The 27,305-nt window shown below is 39.3% G+C and overlaps 1 protein-coding gene across 2 annotated transcripts in view; it reads left to right on the top strand.

Annotated features, from left to right (window-relative positions):
• Positions 1–27,305, top strand: part of prmt9 (protein arginine methyltransferase 9) — an 83,862-nt gene that overhangs the window by 56,164 nt on the left and 393 nt on the right. Inside the window, exons 6-11 of one of the 2 annotated variants that reach the window (XR_011885757.1) lie at positions 10,571–10,677; positions 18,642–18,834; positions 20,022–20,205; positions 22,060–22,774; positions 24,737–24,900; positions 24,996–25,118. Coding sequence is in view for 1 of the 2 variants with exons in the window: in XM_072256038.1 (XP_072112139.1) it covers positions 10,571–10,677; positions 18,642–18,834; positions 20,022–20,205; positions 22,060–22,774; positions 24,737–24,890; positions 24,996–25,118 (1,476 nt within the window). In the remaining variant the exon portion in view is untranslated. The remainder of the gene's footprint in view (positions 1–10,570; positions 10,678–18,641; positions 18,835–20,021; positions 20,206–22,059; positions 22,775–24,736; positions 24,901–24,995; positions 25,119–27,305) is intronic. The other variant, XM_072256038.1, reaches the window with a different exon arrangement.

Below are 27,305 nucleotides of genomic sequence, written 5' to 3'. Positions count from 1 at the left end.
ACTATAACCTTCCTGTTGTTATGTTCTATACTTCTGGTAATGAAGACAAGACTCCCTCATGCTTCTTGCTCACCTTACCTACTTGTGCTGCCCTCTTAGAGGATCTTTGGACATGTACACCAAGCACCCTCTGTTCCTCAGTATTTCCTAGGGATCTTGTAATATTGTGTATTCTTATTGTATATGTGTTCATGAAGTAGTTGCTAAATATTACTCCTCTAAAGATACAGGATTAAATTCCGTCTGTCATTGTTTTTCCATTTTTACCTACTCCCCAGTATTGCTCTACAGCTGTTTACAATCCTTGTTCTTGTCTTATCTGCAAACATATTACATGAAAATAATTAAAAGAACATACAGTAATTTAGTCTCTATCCTAATCCCATATCCTAATGTACAGTACATCTCACTCTTTATTTGCTTATATGTAAAATAGCAAATAATTTTATGAATCAGAGCTTTTTACTTCCTGTTTTGCTGTTGGTCAGAGTTCTTAAACCTGATTGGCAAGCAACCAACTTGTCATTTAATGTTGTTAGGATCTGCACATCCTGTACAGAAGCCATCAAACGTCAACTGGAACAAGTAAAGGACCCATGTCACAAAGCACTCATAATTATTGTGGGCAACTGTCAACTGGCAACCCAAAAGCCAGTGTTTCAGAAAGAAACCCGAAGCTATGAATTGTTTTCCCATTATGACTGGTCTAGCTCAAGACGCAAGTAAGAAGAGATGGAAGAATTCTCATTCTTCTAGGATAATGCTTATACTTAAATTCCTATGTCAATAATATAAAAAAAGAAAAGTTTTTGTTAGATACATGAAGGTTAAGGAGAGACTAGACTGGGCATTGGACCACTTGAAAATGATTCTGAGAATTAGTAATGGGGGATAAGGAAATGGTAAAGGAGCTAAGTCAGTACTTTGTGTCTGTCTTCACGGCGGAAGATGCTAGTAACATGCCAGAAATTCAAGAGGGTCAAGGAGTAGTGATAAGTGTAATGGCCATTATTAAGGAGACAGTGCTGGGAAGTTGGAAGACCTGGAAGTGGAGAAATCACCTGGACCAGGTAGGCTCTACCCCATGGTTCTGAAATAGATAGCTGAAGAGATTATGAAGCATTAGCGATGATCTTTCAAGATTCACTGGAGTCAAGGATGATTCCACTGGATTGGAAAATTGTAAATGTGACACCTCCATTTAAGAAGGGAGGGAGGCAAAAGACAGGAAATTATTGGTTAGCCTGACTGTAGTGGTTGGTAAAGATTTTTAAAGTCCATTATTAAGGATAAAATTTCAGAGTACTTGGAAATATATAATAAGAATGAAGTTACAAAAGGAGATCTTGCCTGATAAATCTGTTAGAATCCTTTGAAGAGGCAACGAATAGGTTAGATAAAGGAGTGTTGTTAGATGCAACTGTTTATATGAGGGGTGATTGATATGTTTGTGGCTTAAGGTAGAAGGAGTCAATTTTAGAAAACCTAGCACATTTATTTTTCAACATAGTCCCCTCCTACATTTACACACTTAGTCCAGCGATTGTGGAGCATACGGATCTTGGACCTCCAGAAAGTGTCCACAGCAGGGGTGATTGTTAAGTTCATGGTATGAGTTATACGGCTCTCGTTACATGCACGTGCAGTTCAGCTTCTTGAGTGGTTATGCAGAAAATTTGAAGTTAATAACTCATCTCCTTCTACCTTAGGCCACGAACTTATCAATCACCCCTGATGAGTACATTAGGGGTGAGTACAATACATTAATGATTGTTGGAGGACATATAATAGAGCAAAAATTAGTGGGAAGTTAGAGGATTGAAAAGCTGTTAAATACCAAAAGAAGGCAACTAAAAAAGTAATCAAAAAGGTAAAGATGGAATACGAAAGTAAGCTAGCCAATAATATTAAAGAGGGTACGAAAAGTTTCTTCAGATACATAATTTGTCAAGGAGAGGTGAGAGTGGAATTGGACCACTGGAAAATGATGCTGAAGAGGTAGTAATGGGGGACAAGGAAATGGCGGACAAACTGAAAAGGTGATTCGTGTCAGTTTTCACTGTGGAAGACACTAGCAGTATGGTAGAAGTTCCAGGTGTCATTAAGTGTATGAAGTTACCATTACTGGGGGAAGGTTTTTGGGAAACTGAAAGGTAGATAAGTCATCTGGACCAGATTATGTACATCTCAGGATTCTGAAAGAGGTGGCTGAAGAGATTATGGAGGCATTTGTAATGATCTTCCAAGAATCAGTAGATTCTGGAATGGTTCTGGAAGATGGGAAAATTGCAAATGTCACTCTACTCTTAAGAAGGGAGAAAGACAGAAGAAAGGACATTAAGGGCCAGTCAGTCTGACCTCAGTGGTTGAGAAGATATTGGAGTTAATTGTTAAAGATGTGGTTTCTGAGTACTTGAAGGCACATGATAAAATCTTGTCTGCATTACATGGCTTACTCAGGAGAAAATCTTGTCTGACAAACCTGTTAGAATTCTCTGAAGAAATAACAAGCAGGATAGACAAAGGAAAATCGATTGATGTTATGTACTTGGATTTTCAGAAGGCCTTTGAGAAGATGCCGCACATGAAGCTGCTTAACAAGCCAGAGCCCGTGGTATTACAAGGAAGATTCTAGCATGGATAAAGCAGTAGCTGACTGCTAGGGGTCATAGAGTGGGAATAAAGGGAGCCTTTTCTAGTTGGCTGCCAGTGACTCGCGGTCTTCCACAGGGATCTGTGTTGGGACCGATTTTTAAGTTATATATCAGTGACTTGGATGATGAAATTGATGGCTTTGTTGGAAAGTTTACAGTCAATATGAAGATAGGTGAAGGGGTGGGCACTTTTGAGAAAATTGAGAGGCCACGGAAGGACTTGGACAGATTAGGAGAATGGGCAAAGTGGTGACAGATGGAATAGAGCGTCGGGAAGTGTATGGTCACCCACTTTGGTAGAAGAAATAAAAGGGTTGATTGTTTTCTAATAATGGAGAAAAAAAACAAAAATCTAAGGCGCAAAGGGATTTGTGAGACCTTGTGCAGGATTCCCTAAAGGTTAATTTGCAGGTTGAGTCTGTGTTGAGGAAGATGACTGCGATGTTAGCATTCATTTCAAGAGGACTAGAATATAAAAGCAAGGATGTAATGTTGAGACTTTATAAAGCACTGGTGAGGCCTCACTTGGAGTATTGTGAGCAATTTTTGGCCCATTATCTTAGAAATGATTTACTGAAACTGGAGAGGGTTCAAAGGAGGTTCATGAAAATGATTCCAGGGTTGAATAGCTTGTCATATGAAGATCGTTTGATGGCTCTGGGCTTGTATTCACAGAAATTCAGAAGAATGAGATGTGACCTCATTGAAACTTATTGAACGGTGATAAGAGTGGATGTGGAGAGGATGTTTCCTATGGTTGGAGTGCCTAAGACCAGAAGACACATCCTCAGAATAGAGGGGCATTCTTTTAGAACAGATGAGGAGGAACTTCTTTAGCCAGAGATTGGTGAATCTGTGGAATTTGTTGCCCCAGGCAGCCGTGGAGACCAAGTGTTTATATATATTTAGGGTCGAGGTTGATAGATTCTTGATTGGTCAGGGCACGAAGGGATATGGGGAGAAGGCAGGAGGTTGGGCTTGAGAGGAAAAATGGATCAGCCATGATGAAATAGAGCAGATTTGATGAGCCAAATGGTCTAATTCTGCTCCCATATCTTATGGTCTTATTGTCTTAAAGATTGTGGGAAGAAAGTTGGAAAATGGGATTGAAAAAAAATCAGTCATGATTGAATGGTGAAGTAGACTCGATTGGCCGAAAGGTCAAATTCTGCTCCTATATTTCATGGTCTTATTTTCCATTACCCATTGCTGTCTATCTTTTGGCATGATCAAATAATTATTTATTTCAAGGATTGAACTGAAAGGTGCCAGTTATAGTGTTCTTGTCGGTATGCTAATATTCATATTTTTGTCTGAGGATCTTTGGAGGAATATGGTGGTGGTTGCTTCACATGTAAACTCCGTACAGCCCAGGAAGGTATCGCAAAGGTATTGTTTCAAAAAATAAGGATGTCCTTTGAAATTATTGATCCTTTGTAATACTTGAGAGTTCTGCTGATGTCACCTTCAAAATATCTCAGTCTAAGAGGTGAAGGGAATTCTGGGCATCATTCTTTATCACTGACCTCAAAGTCCCATGTACGTCACTAACTTTTTTCTGTACCATTCACACTTCCAGAGAATTTGATTGGAAAGCTTGTTCTGTTCAATGTGTTTCGTTCTAGTCTTAGATTTCTATGAATGTTAATGCCAAATCTTTAGTAGTATGCTAATGCCAAATCTTAACATAGTAGTCACTATGTTAAATCTGGATTCTATACTGAGGAATCTCTTTTCTGATCCTTTATCATGTCAAAGATATGATTGTACAATTTGTCCCACATCTGAAGGCTCCATTTATTTATTTATGGCACTTCTTCATTTCTGGCCTTTCACGCAATCTTCTTTGGTCGTGCCTTCATCTGACATACTCCAAAGTATGGCATTCTTTATCCTGTTCAAGTTGCTTCTTAAAATATTCTTCTTTATTTCTTCTTTGACCTAATGTTTGGGCAGCTAATGTGATCTTTTAATCAACATTTGAGACTCTATCTGTTAATTGTTTCCTGTGTTCCATTTGCTGTGAGAAAATAACTGCTTGCAGAGTAGTTTCAAACATTAGAAAGGTACCATGTAAACATAAGCAACACATATCAAAGTTGCTGGTGAACGCAGCAGGCCAGGCAGCATCTCTAGGAAGAGGTACAGTCGACGTTTCGGGCTGAGACCCTTTGTCAGGACTAACTGAAGGAAGAGCTAGTAAGAGATTTGAAAGTGGGAGGGGGAGGGGGAGGGGGAGATCCAAAATGATAGGAGAAGACAGGAGGGGGAGGGATGGAGCCAAGAGCTGGACAGGTGATTGGCAAAAGGGATATGAGAGGATCATGGGACAGGAGGCCCAGGGAGAAGGAAAAGGGGGAGGGGGGAAAAAACCCAGAGGATGGGCAAAGGGTATAGTCAGAGGGATAGAGGGAGAAAAAGGAGAGAGAGAAAGAATGTGTGTGTATATAAATAAATAACGGATGGGATACGAGGGGGAGGTGGGGCATTAGCGGAAGTTAGAGAAGTCAACGTTCATGCCATCAGGTTGGAGGCTACCCAGGTGGAATATAAGGTGTTGTTCCTCCAACCTGAGTGTGGCTTCATCTTTACAGTAGAGGAGGCCGTGGATAGACATATCAGAATGGGAATGGGATGTGGAATTAAAATGTGTGGCCACTGGGAGATCCTGCTTTCTCTGGCGGACAGAGCGTAGGTGTTCAGCAAAATGATCTCCCAGTCTGCGTCGGGTCTCGCCAATATATAGAAGGCCACATCGGGAGCACCGGACGCAGTATATCACCCCAGCCGACTCACAGGTGAAGTGTTGCCTCACCTGGAAGGACTGTCTGGGGCCCTGAATGATAGTAAGGGAGGAAGTGTAAGGGTTCTTTGGTAGTGCCTTTGATGTACTCTAAATTCTGACATCCTTTATCTTTTTCAAGTTGCTTCTTACAATATTCTTTTTTGACCTAATGTTTGGGCTCTTAACTTGATCTTGAGTCAAAATTTGTGAGCTTGTGATTTCAAATTGTTCTGTGTTCTATTTGCTATAAGAAAGTACTTCATTAATTACAGAGTACTTTGAAACATCTGGAGGATTTGAAAGGTGTTACATAAACACAAGTCTGTTTGGTAAAATTATTTTGTCTTTGTGAATCTAACTAGTTGAAGAATCAAATTACAAAACCTGCCTTGAAAAGCTTGCTTTGATTCTGATGACCAGCTAAGTTGTCCTGGGAGTGATTTTTGACTACAAGGAAACCATGTACAGTATCTTGAATCACATCACATTTGGATGTGATTTATTAATACTCTCAGCTGAATTCAGCTGGTTATCCTCTAATGCACATTATATCTTAAGTGTAAGTAGTTTTAATGACCATTCCTTTCATGCACTGGTGATATCACTTGCTTACTCTCACAGGGTACAAAGAATTGCTTGTAATTCTTTGCCATCTCTGTGTGTTCTTTGGGTCTTGGCTTTGGTCGAGGCTTGTACCTCATAATAAAGTATAGAGGTCTTACGCAACAACCATTTAGGATGAGGTGTGAGTTTGGAAACTAACAGCATTTTTAAAGTAAGCTGATTCAGTTTTTTTAAAAAAAAAAAGCTCTTTGCACAAACTATCACTGGTGTGTTAGTTCTATTTTAAGCAATTTAAGCAACGTACACCAAATTTGTTGCTGATTCCTTAACCCCAGAGTTCCAGACTGAGCTGTTGAAGTCTTGTGTCCCACTCAGCTAAAGGTCTATGATAAAACTTCTTGATGGATCCGCTTGCCAACCCAAAGACCATGAGATTCCAGAAACCTGGCAAAAGTCATGGTCATGTAATACAGAAATGGACCTTTGGGACCACAGGATCTGCATTGACCATCGAGCATCCAGTAACGCTTTCCCCCCATTCTCATTGAATTCTCCCAGATTCTACTATTTATCTATACTTGGAACAATTTATAGTGATCAGTTAGTCTACCAAACTTTGGGATGTTGGTGGAAACTGGCTCATTTGGAGTAAACCAACGTGGTATCGGGGAATGTGCAAAATACCATCGGGTAGAATTGGAGGCCAGGATTGAATCCATTTGAGAAAGCTGAGATAGAAGTGGTTGGTTGAAAGATTACCAGCTTGGCGATTAACAGTTTGATCTGCCCACCTTCTGGCCAATTACAATTACAAGGAACTTTACATGTTGCCTGGGTTAGACAGTATGGCTGAATATGAATAATTAAATACTTTACAGATTGAACTCTGTTGTTCAGCCTGTATTGAATCTATAATACAGATCTGTACACATTTTAACTGCAATCTAACAAATATCTAAAATTATCAAAGATCTTTACTAACCTGTAGTTAATTAACCTACAAGTTCAACCTCTTCAGCCTCAGCTAACAGTGATCTCAGCTGACAGGGTTTTCAACTTGCAGAAACTTCAGGCTACAGACAGCTTCCATTTCTCAAAACAGTTTTCCTGCTCAGAGGAAGATGATCATGGGACATGTTCTATGGTCTGGCACCTGTATGAAGATGACAGGTCATATAGCTGAAACATGATAAGTCAAGTCTGACATATTCACAACACTTTAATTGATCTATGGGTGCAGAAATCATTTGTATTTAACTACATATTACCTGGAAAGCATACAGTGGGTAGATTGCCAGTTTTCTGCAGTAGTTTAAACTTCAGCAGTATCTTGATTGAGTATCTGGGGAATCCCAAGCCACTGGCCAATTTATACCTAAATGATCTGGTATTTTTTAAGGGAGAAAGTCTGTCAGCCAAATAAATTTCATAAAAGTAGATTTCCCACTAATTTGGTATTGAGATTCTTAAACTACAATGACCAACAGTTGTCTGACCAGAAATAAATTCTGCTTTATGAAAACTTTATTTGTTCTAATAAGGTTTTGCTAATGTTGGGACACAATATGTATGTCAGACCATTGTCTAGAAATTCACTTTCACACCTTTTAGGTGGAATGATGTAGAGCACAATCACCTAATCGGATTCCTTGCAAGATGTTATGAAATTGGCCAAATCTAAAAACAGTGTTGTGATGGCTTGCACACAGAATTGTGCTAATACAGAACCTGCACTGTTCCAGATGGGACCTCACCTAATTTAGCACAGCTGTAAATTCTTTGTAACCATCATATAAGGACGTAATTTTCATGGCAAGTAGACAGCAGCAACACACTATGGAGAGAGTTGGGGAGAGAGAGAGATTACAAGATCTACACAATTCATTCAGAAAAAAGTTGAAGACATGGACTGAATTAGAATTTCAGGGGAGGTGTTATGCACCTGGGAACCAAGTGGGCCCCCATCTGAAGAAAATAACTAAGTGCAACACAATAAACTCCTTCAGAAAGGTACTATGGAGTGACATTGTACCAGAAGAATTTTCATGCTTTTTTATGACAATGTGTAAAAATATCTCCCCTAAACTTTCCTCCACTCACCGTTGCTATTGGCTAATGCAGCCCTGGGGAAAAAGTCACTGTATCCACTGTATATGTCTGTCATAGTCTTATACACATTTATCAAGTTGCCTCTCACCCTTCTTCAATCATTACAGAACACTGGAACATTCTTAGTCAGTGGCCTCCAGGAATAATATGTTCCATTACCACCCTCTGCCTTCTGTGGCAAGGCAACTCTGAATTCATGTAGCCAAGTTTCCATTGATCTCATGACTCTGAATGAGCCTACTCTGGGGAACTTTGTCGAATGCCTTACTAAAATCCATATAATCATATCCACTGCTCTATCTTCATCAGTTTGTTTTGTCGCCCCCTCTAAAAACTCAGTTAGGCTTGTGTTAGGAAGAATCCTCTCTATTAATCTGCCTACCACTGATGTAAGAATCATTGGTCTATATTTCTCAGGATTATCCTTATTACCTTTGTTGAACAACAACATTTGCCATCCTCCAGTCTTCTGGTACTACTATTGTGGGCAGGGAGGACACAAAGGTCATTGTCAACACTCCAACAATCTCTTCCCTCCCTCCCTATCATTCCTATCATAATCTGGAGTACATCCCCTCTGGTACTGGGGACATATATCCTTTTTTTTTGGAAGCTCCAACACTGCTTGTTTTAATTGCTTTCCCATATCATACCTTCCCATCCTGTACCATTTCCTTGAAACGAGGGGGACTAATCTCCTAGTGGGAAAGTTTGTTAATGCTGACTGGAGGCCTGTGACTAGTGGATTGTTGCTGGGTCCTTTGTTGTTTGACATCTATATCAATGATCTGTATGTTGATCCATTTAACTGCATTATCAAATTTGTGGATGACATCAAGATTGGGGGTGTAATGGACAATGAGGAAGACTATCATGGCTTGCAGAGGGATCTGCATCAGCTGGAAAAATTAGTTGAAAATGGCAGATGGAATTTAATGTAGACAGTGTGAGTTTTGCACTTTGGTAGGACCAACCAGGGTAGGTCTTACACAGTGAACGGTAGAGAACTAAGGAATGTGGTAGAACAAAGGGATCTGCTAATACAGATACATAATTCATTGAAAGTGGTGTCACAGGTAGATAGGGTTGTAAAAAAAAATTTTTGCCCATTTGCACATTGGCCATAAATCAATGTATTGAGTACAGGAGATGGGATGTTATGTTGTAGTTGTATAATATGTTAATGAGGCCTAATTTGGAGTCCTGTGTGCAGTTTTGCTCACCTACCTACAAGAAAGATGTAAACAAGGTTGAAAGAATGCAGAGAAAATTTAAAAGGATGTTGCTGGGTCTGGAGGACCTGAGTTGTAAAGAAAGATTGACTAGATTAAGACTTTATTCCTTGGAATATAGAAGATTGAGGGGAGATTTAATAGAGGTGTACAAAATTATGAGGGGTATAGATAGGGTAAATGCAAGCAGGCTTTTTCCACTGAGGTTGGGTAGGACTACAATCAGAGGTCAAGGGTTAAGGGAGAAAAGTGAGTTGTTTTAAGGGGAACATGATAGGAATCATCTTTACTCAGAGGATTGTGTGAGTGTGGAATGAGCTGTCAGCGCAAGTGGTGCATGCGAGCTGAATTTCAACATTTATGAGAAGTTTGGATAGGTACATGGATAGTTCGGAAATGGGGGGCTATGGTGCCGGTGCAGGTCGTTGGGAATGGGCAGTTTAGCTGGTTTTGGTATGGACTAGATGGGCCAAAGAGTCTGTTTCTGTTCTATACTTAAAAAGATAATAAAAAAGAAAGATCATCTGCTCCTATCCTTGTCTATGGCTATGCTAATAGTCAGAGAGTTGTGGTCACTATTTCTGAAATGCATGCCTACCAAGAGAACTGTCACCTGACCAGGTTCATTGTTCCGTGATCCAGTATGACCTCTCTTCTAGTTGGCCTGTCCACATACCATGTCATGAATAATTTCGGGACATATGTAGCAGATTCCACCCCATCTAAAGTTTTTTCACTAAGGTGTCAATCAATGCTAGGAAAGTTGAAGTCACTCATGACACCAACCTTGTTACTTGTGCACCTTTCCAAAACCTGCCGACTTATCTACTCCTCAGTGTCCCTGTTACTACTGGGGAAGGATGCTATAGAATATTCCCATCAAAGAAGATAGACTTTGCATCACATGGATTGGACTTTAAATTATTTTCATTTGTCTAATTCAGGGGGTTCCCAACCTTGCTTAATGGTATTGGTCCATGGCATTAAAAAGGTTGGGAACCCCTCATCTAATTCATTCAATCTCAGGGATTCTTATTATACTTCAAAGGTACTTTTTAGTTGTAAAATGTTTTGGGCAGTACTGAACAGAATGTGAAAGAGGTTATATCAATGCTGGTTTCCTTTTTTATTTAACTGCTAAATAATAATAGTTTGACAGAAGTACAGTTGTAGGCACTAATCTTTCCATTTTAATTTTCCCCTTTTTGCTTTTACTTGTTTTTCAGCCAGCAGGGCAGGAAGGTCCCACAGAAGTATTTGGTCGCGTTATCCCATTGCATGCTGTTGTATTTGGCATGGCAGTGGAGTGTCATGAAATCCGCAGACATCACAGGTGAGCTAAGGGGATTATTTGAAAATGTGCCTATGTTAGAAGCAAGACCAAAATGACAACGTAGGCTGACAATGCTCAACTATTACTTCAAACAATTTGTATTTCTCCTCTACTTTTGGTTTATTTTCTTCAAATGAAAATGATTTGTTAACGTAAAATGCCTCTTAACACCATCCGTAAGTGGCATTTTCTGTCAAAACAATATGCTGTTTACATTTTCAACATCGGCTGTATAAGGGGAGTGTTGAGCACAAATGCAAGTTTGAAGTTTGAGAAGAGGGTTGAGTTTTGTACTTGTAAATTAACAAGATTAAGAGCGTAATAGATACAAGAGCAGAAGTAGGCCATTTGGCTCATCAAGTCTGCTCTGCCATTTCATCATGGCTGATCCATTTCCTGCTCAGCCCTAATCTCCTACCTTCACACCATATTCCTTCATGCCCTGACTAATCAGGAATCTATCTACCTCTGCCTTAAATACACCTAATGACTTGGTCTTCACAGTCACCTGTGGCAACAAATTCCATTGATTCACCACAATCTGGCGAAAGAAATTCTTCCTTTCCATTCTAAAAGTATGATTCTGTGTCCTCTGGTCTTAGACTCCCCTACCATAGGAAATATCCTCTCCACATCAACTCTGTCGAGGCCTTTTAACATTCAGTAAGTTTCAATAAGATCCCCTCCTCATTGTTCTGAAATCCAATGAGTACAGGCCCAGAGCCGTCAAACCCTCCTCATATGATAAGCTTTCAACCCGAGAATAATTTTCGTGAACCTCCTTTGGACCTTCTCCAATGTCAGCACATCCTTTCTTAGATAAGGGTCCAAAACTGCTCACAATACTCCAAGTAAGGCCTCACCAGTGTCTTAACTCCAGGCTGAATTATACTTCTTCCCAAGAATTTGGCTTTGGGTTGAAATGATCTTGTGAAACAATTCATCCAAATTTGTATTTACAGCTATGATATGAACAGCTAATCTGCAAGCATTGTATTCAAGATGAGATAAATAAAAAAAAACTTTTCCCCCCAAGAGTTGAATGTTGTTATGCAGACCGTGCAGAGGCTAAACTACTTAATCAAACTTTTGATCCTTTCTTGTCCCAATTATATGGATTTCATTAAATGGGCTCTCCAGGATGTTTGTTGAAAAATGCAATTTTATGTGCTCTTAAATGGCTAACTGTTTACCACCATTGATTATATTATTGATTTGTTAAGATCGCTTTTTTTTAATGAACATTAACTGCCAGAAAATTAAAAGATAGTCGGTTACTTTCAAAATCATGCTGTTGGTGGGAAGCAGTTCATCATATTGAGGCTGCTGTTCAGAGTTTGCAAAACGATGCTAATTATTATCTGCTGCATGCGTGATGTTGAGTCGTATTAAAAAGATTCATGTTGAATTTTAGCTTGTTTGATTTAATTAAAGGACATATTTTTGTTAAATAGCATAGAACATAGAATAGTACAGCATAGTACAGGCCCTTTGGCCCACAGTGTTGTGCTGAACCTCAAACCCTGCCTCCCACATAACCCCCCACCTTAAATTCCTCTATATACCTGTCTAGTAGTCTCTTAAATTTCACTAGTGTATCTGCCTCCACCACTGACTCAGGCAGTGCATTCCACGCACCAACCACTCTCTGAGTAAACAAACCTTGTTCTAATATCCCCCTTGAACTTCCCACCCCTTACCTTAAAGCCATGTCCTCTTGTACTGAGCAGTGGTGCCCTGGGGAAGAGGCGCTGGTTGTCCACTCTATCTATTCCTCTTAATATCTTGTAAACCTCTATCATGTCTCCTCTCATCCTCCTTCTCTCCAAAGAGTAAAGCCCTAGCTCCCTTAATCTCTGATCATAATGCATACTTTCTAAACTAGGCAGCATCCTGGTAAATCTCCTCTGTACCCTTTCCAATGCTTCCACATCCTTCCTATAGTGAGGTGACCAGAACTGGACACAGTACTCCAAGTGTGGCCTAGCCAGAGTTTTATAGAGCTGCATCATTACATCGCGACTCTTAAACTCTATCCCTCGACTTATGAAGGCTAACACCCCATAAGCTTTCTTAACTACCCTATCTACCTGTGAGGCAACTTTCAGGGATTTGTGGACATGTACCCCCAGATCCCTCTGCTCCTCCACACTACCAAGTATCCTGCCATTTACTTTGTACTCTGCCTTGGAGTTTGTCCTTCCGTGGACAACGAGGACATAAAGATCCTAGCCAGAGGCTCAGCAATCTCTTCCCTCGCCTCGTGGAGCAGCCTGGGGAAAATTCCGTCAGGCCCTGGGGACTTATCTGTTCTAATGTATTTTAACAATTCCAACACCTCTTCTCCCTTAATATCAACATGCTGCAGAACATCAACCTCACTCATATTGTCCTCACCATCTTTAAGTTCCCTCTCATTGGTGAATACCGAAGAGAAGTATTTATTGAGGACCTCACTCACTTCCACAGCCTCCAGGCACATCTTCCCACCCTTATCTCTAATCGGTCCTACCCTCACTCCTGTCATCCTTTTGTTCTGCACATAATTGAAGAATGCCTTGGGGTTTTCCTTCACCCTGCTCGCCAAGGCCTTCTCATGCCCTCTTCTTGCTCTCCTCACCCCTTCTTAAGCTCCTTTCTTGCTATGCTATGGTCCTCAGTAGACCCATCTGATCCTTGCTTCCTAAACCTCATGTATGCTGCCTTCTTCCACCTGACAAGATTTTCCACCTCACTTAGACCATAAGACAAGACAACGGAGCAGAAGTTGGCCATTCGGCCCATCGTGTCTGCTCCGCCATTTTATCATGAGCTGATCCATTCTCCCATTTAGTCCCACTCCCCGGCCTTCTCACCATTACCTTTGATGCCCTGGCTACTCAGATACCTATCAATCTCTGTCTTAAATACACCCAATGACTTGACGTCCACTGCCTCCCGTGGCAACAAATTCCATAGATTCACCACCCTCTGGCTAAAAAAATTTCTTCTCATCTCTGTTCTGAATGGGCGCCCTTCAATCCTTAAGTCATGCCCTCTTGTACTAGACTCCCCCATCATGGGAAACAACTTTGCCACATCCACTGTGTCCATGTCTTTCAACATTCGAAATGTTTCTATGAGGTTCCCCCTCATTCTTCTAAACTCCAAGGAATGCAGTCCAAGAGCAGACAAACGTTCCTCATCTGCTAACCCTCTCATCCCGGAATCATTCTAGTGAATCTTCTCTGTACCCTCTCCAACGTCAGCACATCCTTTCTTAAATAAGGAGACCAAAACAGCCCACAGTACTCCAAGTGAGGTCTCACCAGCACCTTATAGAGCCTCAACATCACATCCCTGCTCCTATACTCTGTTCCTCTAGAAATGAATGCTAACATTGCATTTGCCTTCTTCACCACCGATTCAACCTGGAGGTTAACCTTAAGTGTATCCTGCACGAGGGCTCCCAAGTCCCGTTGCATCTCAGAACTTTGAATGCTCTCCCCATTTAAATAATAGTCTGCCCGTTTATTTCTTCTGCCAAAGTGCATAACCGTATACTTTCCAACATTGTATTTCATTTGCCACTTCTTTGCCCATTCTTCCAATCTATCCAAGTCTCTCTGCAGACTCTCTGTTTCCTCAGCACTACCAGCCCCTCCACCTATCTTCGTATCATCAACAAACTTAGTCACAAAACCATCTATTCCATAATCCAAATCGTTGATGTACAACGTAAAAAGAAGCGGCCCCAACACTGATCCCTGTGGAACACCACTGGTAACCGGTAGCCAACCAGAATAGGATCCCTTTATTCCCACTCTCTGTTTTCTGCCAATCAGCCAACGCCCTATCCCCGTAGGTAACTTTCCCGTAATTCCATGGGCTCTTATCTTGTTAAGTAGCCTCATGTGTGGCACCTAGTCAAAGGCCTCTGAAAATCCAAATATACAACATCCACTGCATCTCCCTTGTCTAGCCTACTTGTAATTTCCTCAAAAAATTGTAATAGGTTTGTCAGGCAGGATTTTCCTTTAAGGAAACCATGCTGAGTTCTGCCTATCCTGTCATACGCCTCCAGGTACTCTGTAACCTCATCCTTGACAATTGACTCCAACAACTTCCCAACCACCGATGTCAAACTAACAGGTCTATAATTTCCTTTTTGCTTCCTTGCCCCCTTCTTAAATAGCGGAGTGACATTTGCAATCTTCCAGTCCTCTGGAACCATGCCAGAAGCTATCGACTTTTGAAAGATCATCGCTAATGCCTCTGCAATCACCACAGCTACTTCCTTCAGAACACGGGGGTGCATTCCATCTGGTCTGGGAGATTTAGCTACCTTTAGATTATTCAGCTTCCTGAGTACTTTCTCTGTCGTAATTGTGACTGCGCACACTTCTCTTCCCTGCCACCCTTGAGTGTCCAAGTATACTGCTGATGTCTTCCTCAGTGAAGACTGATGCAAAATACTCGTTCAGTTCCTCTGCCCTCTCCTTATCTCCCATTACAATTTCTCCAGCATCATTTTCTATCAGTCCTATATCTATTCTTACTTGTCTTCTACTCTTTATATACTTGAAAAAGCTTTTAGTATCCTCTTTGATATTATTTGGTAGCTTCCTTTCGTAGTTCATCTTTTCCCTCTTAATGACCTTCTTAGTTTCCTTTTGTAAGCTTTTAAAAACTTCCCAATCCTACCTTCCCACTAATTTTCACTTCCTTGTATGCCCTCTGCTTTAACTTTAGCTTTGACTTGTCAGCCACGGTTGCATCCTTTTTCCATTTGAAAATTTCCTCTTTTTTGGAATATACCTGTCTTGCACCTTTCTCACTTCTCATATAAACTCCAGCCACTGCTGCTCTGCCATCCTTCCCACCAGTGTCCCTTTCCAGTCAACTTTGGCCAGTTCCTCTCTCATGCCACTGTAATTTCCTTTACTCCACTGAAATACCGACACATCAGATTTCGGCTTCTCTTTTTCAGATTTCACAGTGAACTCAATCATGTTATGATGACTCGCCCCTAAGGGTTCCTTTACCTCAATCTCTCTAATCACCTCTGGTTCATTACACAATACCCAATCCAGTACAGCCGATCCCCTAGTGGGCTCAACAACAAGCTGTTCTAAAAAGCCATCTTGCAGACATTCTACAAATCCTCTCTCTTGAGATCCAGTGCTGACCTGACTCTCCCAATCCATTCGCATGTTGAAATCCCCCACAATTATCATAATACTGCCCTTTTGACAAGCCTTTTCTATTTCCTGTTGTAATTTGTAGTCCATATCACTGCAGCTGTTTGGAGGCCTGTATGTAACTGCCATCGGGGTCCTTTTACCCCTGCGATTTCTTAGCTCAACCCATAAAGATCATACACCTTCCGATCCTATGTCACCTCTTTCTAATGATTTGATATCACTTGTCACCCATGGTTCCTTCACCCTACCATTCTTTATCTTCCTCACTGGGACAAATTTATCCCTAACATCCTGCAAGAGATCCCTAAACATCGACCACATGTCTATAATACATTTCCCTGCAAAAACATCATCCCAATTCACACCCGCATGTTCTAGCCTTATAGCCTCATAATTTGCCCTTCCCCAATTAAAAATTTTCCTGTCCTCTCTGATCCTAACCTTTTCCATGATAATGTTAAAGGCCATGGAGCAGTGGTCACTGTCCCCCAGATGCTCACCCACTGAGACATCTGTGACCTGACCTAATACTAGATCTAGTATGGCATTCCCCCAGTTGGCCTGTCAACATACTGTGACAGGAATCCATCCTGGACACACTTAACAAACTCTGCCCTGTATAAACCCTTGCATAACTTGCATAATTTTAAAAAGGATGCTGGCAAAACCTTCCCTCTGTCTCAAGTATATTAGCTTTAGAGAAATACCCAAAATACTAATCTGTCAGGGCAAGCAATTTTAATTTTGACACAATGATCCAAAAAAATTACAGATTTTGTCACTCAAAATATGTTCTTTCACTTTTGAAGTTTAAGAATTCGTTAGTCATCACTGAATCACAGCAAGTTAATCCTTGGAACTAATGGGACCCATGGCAACTACGCTTCCAAGCCGAGATCACCCAAACTTCAGGTGTCATTTGCACTTCCACAATTTCAGAAGCTGAGCTCCAAACTAATTTCAATTACCAACCAAAGACTGATGGCCCCAATGATGAGAACCTGGAAAGCATGGATCAGTTCTCGAGAACCACTTTTCAGCAGGAGAAATTATTAAGCCGTTTGCTTCAGTATATCAGTCCTTGATTGATTGAGGATGAGGGTATTTGGCAATCCGGATCTCAGACCTGGCACAAAACTCATGGTTTAAGCAGGTAGCAGATCTTTGAATTCCTGTATGTTTCTCAGACCAGGGCCACCCATAGTAAGATTGGAAAATATACTAATGTTAACACTTGCAAAAATCTTCAAAATTCTTGGAAACATCGAAATTATCTCCTTCATCTTAGGTGCTCCTTTGTGATCAAGCGAAATTTGCTCCCACTCCAATTTTGTGGGTTCTGAGTAGGTGGAAAGGAAAATAGGAAGCTCAGTAACATGCTGATAACTATGATATACATGGATTCTTCAGTACTGTAAAGGGTTTCTATGATTATGTACTCAAGGTCACAAACCACAGAGCTGAAGAGGAAGATGCTTATCAAGGATAAGGAGTGTTACATTCCTCATGAATATCTTGTGATTGTCTTATGAGGATGATGTAATGGTCTTGCAGAGGTCACATGATGTAATTTCCCCATCGATGTGAGGTCACGTGATGACCTGTTCTCACCAGGTATATAACTGTAGACCCCTGGTGACGCAGTTAGTTTTCAATTAGATCATCAGTCAGTTATTCTGCTATGCTGTGTATTAGTCTTATGAAGCAGTGTAATTTTTAAACGGAGTTTTACTGTCTGTTGTAAGGTACAGAGGTGTTGGGCTGGCAGTTTCACTAATAGTTGAATAGTTGTCAGATTTGTTGAAGTACCTTTTCAGTAATATTGGAGAGTGAAGACGGGAACCTGAAGGAGTCGTTCGACGGTTTTTTGGAGAGGATCGACCATTATTGAATTTGTTCAAGAACAAATGATCTGCATGAGATAACCTCTGCTAAAAAAAAGCAGAATAGGTTGTGCAGTTTCTAATCTAGTCTACGGAGGAAAAAGGTCAGTGCCTTTAAACGTTTTATTTCCGTCATCGTGAATCCTGCGGACAAGGCAGGTTCCGGCTGGGATCGATAGTAACGTCGTGTCTTCGAGGAATTCTTTACTTCAGGAAAGTCTCTCCTAATTGACTGTATAAATCTCTTGGATTTTCAAATTTACCATTTGAAGAACTGTGTTTGAATTTACCACTTTAATACTGTGTTTGCACTTATCGCTTTAAGAACTAGTACTGAGTTTAGCGGTTTGTTAAATGGCCGCATAGCAGTTTACTTCCGGTTAAGGTTTTCGTTTGTTTATCTTTTTACTGATTTTGAGCTGAGCTTAATAAATGTCTATTTGTTTACAAAACCTGACTCAATTCTATATTCGTTGTTGCCAGTCACGTGACAAGAGATAGTCAGCACCTGCTTGAAAGAATGCCTCAGCTAAGATAAAAGCATTCATGACTTGATTCTATGGCTTATAAGCCAATCCAATTTCTTCAGCTAAGTGATATTGTCCTACAAAACATCGTGCCTAAGATATCAGAGAGGGTGAAATGACAGCAAATGGTGCAAGGAGGAAAACCACGACCTAATCCTGTTGACAGATAATGCAACCAAATACAATTTTGTAGCAGTTTTTCTTCAACAAATTAATAATCTGATTTGAAGCAAAAGGAATTGTGATGTTTCAGTGTGTCAATGAAAGGACTAAAAGAAGTTTTAAACTTTATGTTAAATTATGAGACCCAGTTTCATTATGGAAAGCTTTTGATAATCTTGAATCAAGTTTATTCTTTTCCTATTTGTCAGAGTTTGCTTCAATGAGATTGGTGGGTTGCGGATGAATGATACAATAACGTGGTACAGCCCAGTCAGCAGTGAGCTTTGTAATGGTGATGCTGCTGAACCTTACACCACTGAACGAATGAGGCGAGTACCAGGTGGATACACCCCTCTGACTGATCACTTCCAGGCCATAACAATTGACTTCAACAGTCCACAGGTATGAGAACTGCTGCATCAATTCCAAGGACATTATCGAGAAAGTGTATTCTGGGCTTGAAGTTGCCCTGTGACTGTATTTTGCTAGTACCAGTGAGGCATAATATTCATAGTACTGTTCAAAAAACAGTGCAACACTTTTACTTTCAGGCAAAGATGTAAAGAATTAACTGTAGGGGAATACATGTGCAGTTGTGCTCTCAGTTTTTGTTATGTTTCACTCTATGTTAGCCCTCAAGGTCATCTGATTATTTATTTGGTCGGCTGCAGAGTAAACTCACTGATGTTTCATGAGTATAGGGTAAACACTATTGGGTAAACCCATTGATGGGATATAAGTCACTGATGCACATAAAAGCATTTGAGGTCAGAGCCTCAGCATTAATGTATTGTAACAGTTTGTGCTCTCTTTGAACACAGTGGTGAAGGGATGTGAATTTATACTGACATCAGAAGGGTTTTGTAAAAATAATGGTTCACAGAATGTGAACATTGCCCATTAATTGTTGGGCTGTTTCAGAGAGTCAAGGACAGATTAGCTAAGGGAATGTTCCCTTCTCTAAAGGACATTAGTGAACTAGATGGGTTTTTACAACAATCAAGTTGTTTCTTCATCCCTACCTGTGATACTACCTTTTATTCTAAATTTTATTTAATTGGAATTCAACTTGAGATACCTATTGGATCCCAGTGAAATGGGATTTAGCTCGTATCTCCAGTATTCTGGCCTCAAGTCCAATGAGCTACTATATCCAGAGAGTGAAGCAAATAGTTTAAAGTTAAATTGTAATGCACCAGTGGAGTAAGAGATCAGTATAGATATTCAGGCGGTATTTCTGAATCTTTTTATTTCTGGTGGAGAGCTACATCTAACCTTTATACCATTTAATCTGATTATTGTTTCTTTGAAAGAGTAAAGTCGGGAAAATTTCTGTCATTGTTAAGATTTGTTTGCATGTAAGCATTTTTGAAAGGATATATTTTTGCACTATTTAATTACACAGTAATTCAGCATATGAATCGTATTATAATTCAGAAACTAAAAGAAAAATTCATTTTATGTAATATCTTTAAAAAAAAATCCCTTGAGAGGTAATTTGGTATCTTGTTCTTTTGAAAATACCATGCGCTAAGTATAATGTGAAGTCTGCAGCAAATGGCGGTCTTTATGTTTATGTTTTATATTAGGACTTGGAAGAACTTACAAATAGGAAACCTTGTCGACTTTATCTGCCAGTAGTTAAGGAGGGTGTGCTGGATGCTATCGTCGCTTGGTTTGTTCTGCAGCTAGATGATGAAACTAGTCTTTCCACTGGCCCTGATGAAGAAACCTGTTGGGAACAGGCTGTATATCCTGTGCAGGGTGCACTCGGTCAGTATGAAATAATAGAGAAATTTGTTAAGGGAAAATATTTTAATTCACTAGTAGTGATTTCAGAACTATGAAGGATATTTTTAGAGCAAGTAGAAAGAAACTGTTTTGTGTGGCAGTCTGTTGATGAACGATGGTCATAGAAACGGGAAATGAGAATTTTTGCTCTGCCACACTTTAAAAAAAAAATGCCATTTCTCAAGAACTTTCAAAATAATTTGGAAAACAACCTAAAGTGGGTTAATATAAAGGGAAAACCTTGAGTGCAGGGCTGAATTAGGCCTCTCTTTCAAATAACTAGCACTAGCATGTCAGATCAAGTGGCTTTTGCTCTATGATTTAAAACTCTATAGTTTGCTGAGAATTTGTTCAGTGAAAATTTACTCTTTCAATCAAATATAAACATAGTATGAACAGAAAAGATTTTGCCAATGCTGGAAATCAGAGCAAAACACACATAATATTATATAATATGAACAGATTGTTGTATTCTCCAAATGAAATGAAACCAAAATGCATCAACCATTTATCCTTAATAAGACAACAACAATCTGATTCTATAGAGTGCATTCACATAGTAAAAAAGTCACAGGAAAGTTGTTGATAAAATTTGCCACCAAGCCATGTTGGATGACCAGAGTTCTATTTGAGAAAACAAGTTTCAAAGAGGACAGTGAGGTGGAGAGGAATAGAGAAATTCCAGTCCATAAGATACAGACACAACCATTAACGGTTAAGTGAAAGAAATCTGAGGATCTTGGGGATATTCGGAATTGAGAGAGAAGTAGAGAGAAGCCATAGATTCATTTTAAGCTTTGACCAAACAGACAGTTTAGTCTATTGGGGTTGAACAGAGTAGGATAGAATTTGTCAAGAAATCTGAAGCATCATCCCAATACTTCATTTAAAAATGCTGTTTTGTTTTAAAGAAACTAAATAAAAATAATGAAGTATAATTAGTATTTTTGAGGAAAGCAGATGAGACTTTTTAAAATCAATACTTTATACATTTTGTAAACATATATAAAATTTATACATTTTTATCAATATTAGATGATATCTCAAATAAGCAGATTTATCATAATAGAATGATAGTTGTTTCCTTATTTGAAGATACTAAAAATATGAAACACTTCCTCATACATTTTCCTTTCAATTACTTTGCGATAGACCTGTCAACAACAGTGGGAAATGGTTGGAACTGTGCTTTTTGTGTAACTTTCTACTCTGTCATGTATGTGCTTTGAGGCTCATCTTCCTGTCCCACAGTAATTGGAAAGCCTTTAGAACACTTCCTCTGGTTCTCAGTTGAAGTGTTAAGATTATTTTTGAGTTATCTAATTTCAATCTGTGAAGTATTGGCAGTTTAGCAGGAATCTTATTTGGCCACATCAGGTTTTTGTGAGCAGCGTAATGTGTCTCCAAACACAAGTATTTATTATTTAGCACATAGTTAAAGCTGCTGCTGCAAGCTTCAAATTTGGCATGCCCTGTTTGCCTTAGTAACAGAACAATTTCATGCTAACTATCACTTCTCACCAGGAGTGAAGTCTTCAAATTTGCAGTTAATAGGGCCAGAATTTAGGCCGAACTCCTGCCATGCACTTAGCTCAAGAGCACTGTAAATTGGCAAGACACAGGTTTCTGTGCCTGATGTACAAGGATCTCAATTTTGTGATGATTTATTTTCAGAACCAGAAATTACAATTGTTATGAGCTGAATGCACACATCTTCATGTATTCATTCTTTTGTGACATGAGTAATTGTCCTTGACTATTCATACAATTAAGTTCTGGGAGGGAAACAGGTCAGCAGAATCTGGCTTAGGATTTATATCTGCTCTTATGTTGCAGGCCAGATAGTGAAATATGGTGATACTCTTGTAGTTGATGTTTCCTGCAAGAATTCATACCTGGTTTTTCACAGTATTGCTGTATTGAGACGTGAAAACAAGAACACAGTCGAAATGAGCACTTTGAGTGATCACCCAAGTAGCCATCTTGCATGTGAAGCTGAACTGTGTAATGCTTTGGCCAATCTTCAGACTACGAGTGACTCTGGAATGACCCTCCATTGTATGCTTGAATCGTCAGAAATAGCTCGTCTCAATAACACTCAATATAATGACTGTTTCAGATCGGCTCTAAACAGTGTGTTATCTTCATTAACACCAGCGGACAGCGGAACCTGTTTCTCACAGAGAGTGGATGAGATGAATTGTGAAAACACAAACTTCCATAATTCTTCAGACCCAACCTTTGACACTTTGTACCTGTTAGATGTATCAGAGGGTTTTTCAATTTTGCCACTGATTGCTGCTAAGTTGGCACCCGTTAAAGTTTTTAGTTCCTTAGAGAAAGCACAGCAGCAAGCTACATTGAGTACTCTAGCAGAATCCAACAACATTTCCAAAGATCTGTTAGAGTTTTGGCATAATTATCTGGACGATGACTCGACACTTTTGCAAAGGCCTCAGTCAGGCAAGCTCTGGAGTGTGATTATTCTCGACGCTATAGAGACATGTGGACTTATACGACAAGGCCTGGTAGAGAAAGCAGTCCTTGCTAGGTATGTCTGATTTTCATCTTGTTCTTTAAAAGAATGCATATAAACTTCTTGTCTTGCAGAAACAATAAGCTACTGATTAATGGTATAGATGGTAAAAGTGACGTAAAATGGGGAGGCAACCCAAGTTTGTCTCAGTCGGGGATATTTTGATGACGAAATGGGTTTTATTCTCCTGGGCCACATCTTCATGCAGTGTAGAGCCAGTGGCCAATTATAGATCTTTAATGGGATTACTGACTTAATTTGCATGTGATTTTATATATTTCTACATTTATTCAGCAATGAGCAAATACACTCAGTGGCCACTTTGAGGTACACCTGTACACCTACTTATTAATGCAAAAATCTAATCAGTCAATCATGTAGCAGCAACTCAATACATAAACGTTTGCCGATATGGTTGAGTTGTTGTTCAGACTAAACATCAGAATGGGGAAGACATGTGATCTAAGTGACTTTGACTGTGGAATGGTTGTTGATGCCAGATGGGGTGGTTTGTGACGCGCTGATCTCTGGGGATTTTCAATCACAACAATCTCTAGAGCTCAGTGTTGCAAAAAACAAAAAAAATCCAGTGAGCAGCAATTTTGTGGGTGTGGCTGGAGTCGCTTAGCACTTTAGTGCAAGGGTATTTATAGGTGTGTTAAAAAATCAAATGTAATTTGACAAAAGTTTCACAAAAATAATGAAAGGAAAACTGCCAATATTTACAACAAGATTTCTACCAGAAAAACACAATAATGGTTCTTTACTTATTTTTGTCCAGTGTGAACTCCTGGCAGCTCTTTTCCCTCTCCCTTACCGAGGGCGACTGTGAATGCACGTATGTAAGGAGTACATTTAACGAGTGCTCTTTAACAGGGCGAAAATGCCTTGTTAATGAGAGAGGTCAGAGTAGAAGGTCCAGACTGGTTCAAGCTGACAGGAAGGTGACTGCAACTTGACCTCACGTTTAGAACAGTGGTGTGCACAAAACCATCACTGAGTGCATTACGCATTAAACTTTGAAGTGGATGGGCTACAGCAACAGAAGACCACACCATGTTCCACTCTTCTAGCTAATAGAGTGGCCACCGAGTGTCATGTTGAAAAGAAAACCTCAAAATGTTCAAACTAAACAAATAAATAACAGAACAAATTAAGATTCTGTGACTTGACACCTGACTATTAGAATTGACGAGTCATATATTAAACCTTCTGGTATTGAGGTTATATTTAAGAGCTATAGACAGCCAGCTCCTTAAGGAATGTGACATGTTATAGAGAACCAGAACAAAAAGAACATCTTATTTTTGTTTTCTCATGCTTAACGATTGGAATTCATTTTTGTGTATTAAGTATAATTTGAACTGTAAACTCTATGAAGCAATTGTACATCATAGTTTAACTTAAGACCTATTAGGCCCATTATTGTAAAATGCACAAATATAATTGTCATTAAATTGATCTAATGGTGGGATATTTTATGTTAATATTAAACTTGGGAAATTAAATCTATTACTTATACAGTGCAAGAAAAGTCCTACATGCCCATTAAACTTTGCACTCTTTGAGACCAGGAGCTTTTCTTTATTTTTTTTTGTTGGAAGAAAAAACTCAATGACTTTGATTTTAGTTCATTCCTTTGACTTTACCTCAAACCTGCTGAAATCCCCATCTATTTCTTTGCTTCAATTGGATTCATCCTGGAAGTTACTTGATCATACGTTAGATTACCTCTCATCCCTCCACTTCATGCTTGGGATCTGTTTTTGTTATTTGATGTCTATGGGGTGGGATTAGAATTTCTTTTGGGTGTTAAATGCATAAATGCCAGATTTTAATTTGGTGTTTACCTCTGCAGGTTAGGTTCTGTAAGGTATAATGTGATGCAGATACCATTCTATATCAGTAGAAAGGGATATATAAAGTTTGTTTATTGTTGAATTATCTTAAGACTGCTTAAATGTTTGTCTTTTTTAGATGCTTGCTTCGACCCGAGGGAAGGTTGCTGCCTCAGTGTATAACAATATATGGAATACTCATCGAGTCTGACACTTTACAGCAAGAAAGTGCTGTTCAGGGAAAAGAACCCACATTAGGTTTCAATATTGCACCTTTCATCAACCAATTCAAGGTTGTTTCTTGTTAGTATAGTGTACATGTTGTACAAAATCAATTTCTTATATTAAATAGATTTTCCTGTGGTAAGTATGAAGGAATTTATTTCTTTCCCCTACAGGTACCTATCCATGTATTCTTGCATTTATCCACTTTACCTCATGTTCAACTCAGTGAGCCAGTGGAACTATTAAAGCTGAATCTCCTGGACCTTGTTACTGATGATCTGTGCAGTGAAATCAGGGTAAAGTGTATTTTTTTAAAGTTATATCAGTGGTTATGGGAACTTTGAATTTTGCTTTTGTTTACAACTTTACATTCTAGTACCAAAATTAGTCATATTCTTTCACTGCTAATTAAATATTCACGTGAATAATACCCTTTTGAGCTTAAGCTGCAACAGGGACTCCACTACCTATAGAATGTTTGTTGCATATAATTTTAATGAAAAACAAGATCATAAAACATCAGAAAATAGGAACAGGAGTCGATTACTCTGCCTCTCAAGCCTGCCCTTCCATTCAAAATAATCAGAGTTGATCTGACTCAAGTCTCATCTTTTCTGTGCCCTTACCTCATAGCAATTCATACCTTGATTTTTCAAATGTTTATCTTCATCCTCTTTAAATACCAATGATGCAGCCTCCAAACTTTCTGAGGTTGAAAATCCTGGAGTTCCTACAAGGAGGTTTTAAATGACCACCCCCTAATCTTGTAACTATGTCTTTTAAACGTTTGACAAATAATTTGTTGTAAATATTAAGCACGTATTACATGTACAAAGGCAAAATATACCAACCTGCTAGACCTGTGAATGATATAAATGTTAGGAATAATATAATTTAATTCATCAAAGTATAGGCTGAAATATAAAAACTTATTGTTCATATCAATACTCTTAGTTATAATTTGTATCTTTAAATTTGAAGGCAATACGGAGAAATTTTCAGGATATATAGACTTTGTCAATTACGTCACTATAATGATAATGACGTAAATCCCTCTCCATGTAACAACATTACCTATAAACTTTGTGTACATATAAAGCAGTTTGACCCGAAATGTCATCCATTAATTTCTTTCTACAGACATTGTCTGTCCCTGAGTTGGGTTAGATATTTACCGGTGTGGACCACTGTCAAGCATCTTTGCTCCGTCTGCTGCAAAAGGCAGAATTTTCTGGTGACCATCTATTTTAATTTCATTTTCCATTCCAATTCCGATATATTGGACCATGGATTTCTCCACTGTTACAATGAGGCCACTGTCAGTTTGGAGGAGCGACACCTTATGTTCCACATGGTTAGCTGCCAACCTGATGGCATGGGCATTGATTTATCTAATCTTTGGTAATTTCTCCCCGCTGCCCTTTCTCTCTTTTCCCTTTCACCATACTGGCTTCCCTCTCATCCCTTCTCTTCTCCTCACCTACCCATCACCTTCTGGTGCTCTCCTTCTCCTTCCTTTCTCCCATGGTCCACCATCCATTTCTATCAGATTCCTCTTCCTTCAGCTCCTTACCTCTTTCACCTATTACCTTCCAGCTTCCCACTTCACCGCTCCTCCAACCACCTATATTTCCCCTCACCAGGTTTATCTATCACCTACCAACCTGTACTCCTTCCCCCACCCCCAACATTCTTATTCTAACTTCTTACCCTTTCCTTTCCAGTCCCGATGAAGGGTCTTGACTCAATGTTGAATGCTTTTTCCTCTCTATAGATGCTGTCTGACTTCCTGAGTTTCTCCAGTATTTTGTGTGTATTGCTCTGGATTTCCAGCATCTGCAAAACCTCTTGTGTTTAAAATTATCATCATTTTCTTTCAATACCCATGACCTCTCCTTTTAGCATCACTCGATTACATCAGCCTCACAATTCTTTGTGAATTGTGTTCTTCCAACTCTGGCTTTGTTTTCATCTCCAATTTCCATTGTTTGGACTTTAACCTTTAAGACACACATTAAAAAGTCAATTCTGTCACCACATTCCCCGATATCTCTTTTGTGGCAGGATTTTTCTCAGATGAGATTTCTGAGAAGCATCTTGGGATATTTTGTTATGTTAAATGTAATTGTGTTGTATATTGTATTATATGGGGCTTTAACAATTGCTTGACTTTCTAAGGATTCAGTTATACTTAGAGATTAACAGGTAAGATGCCTGGATATTATCTAGTTCAACTATAAGAATCATATCTAGAGATTCTTACTGTTTTCAAGTAAATTCATAATATTCTTTGAAACAAAGACAATACATGCGAAATCAATTGCTATTGTAGGTAAACTTACTACTTTATAACAGAAGCGGAACAGTAACAGAAGTTACTGTTAGCAGCAACAGAAGTAGTAGTCTGTTACTACTTTATAACAGACAGCAGGATGTCCCTGCTGCAGTTTTAACCATTTCAATGCAACAGCTAGTTGTAAACA

Source organism: Mobula birostris, chromosome 4 (genome assembly GCF_030028105.1).
Source record: "Mobula birostris isolate sMobBir1 chromosome 4, sMobBir1.hap1, whole genome shotgun sequence".
In the NCBI taxonomy this organism is placed as follows: domain Eukaryota; kingdom Metazoa; phylum Chordata; class Chondrichthyes; order Myliobatiformes; family Myliobatidae; genus Mobula; species Mobula birostris.
This window is presented reverse-complemented; position numbering and strand designations above follow the sequence as displayed.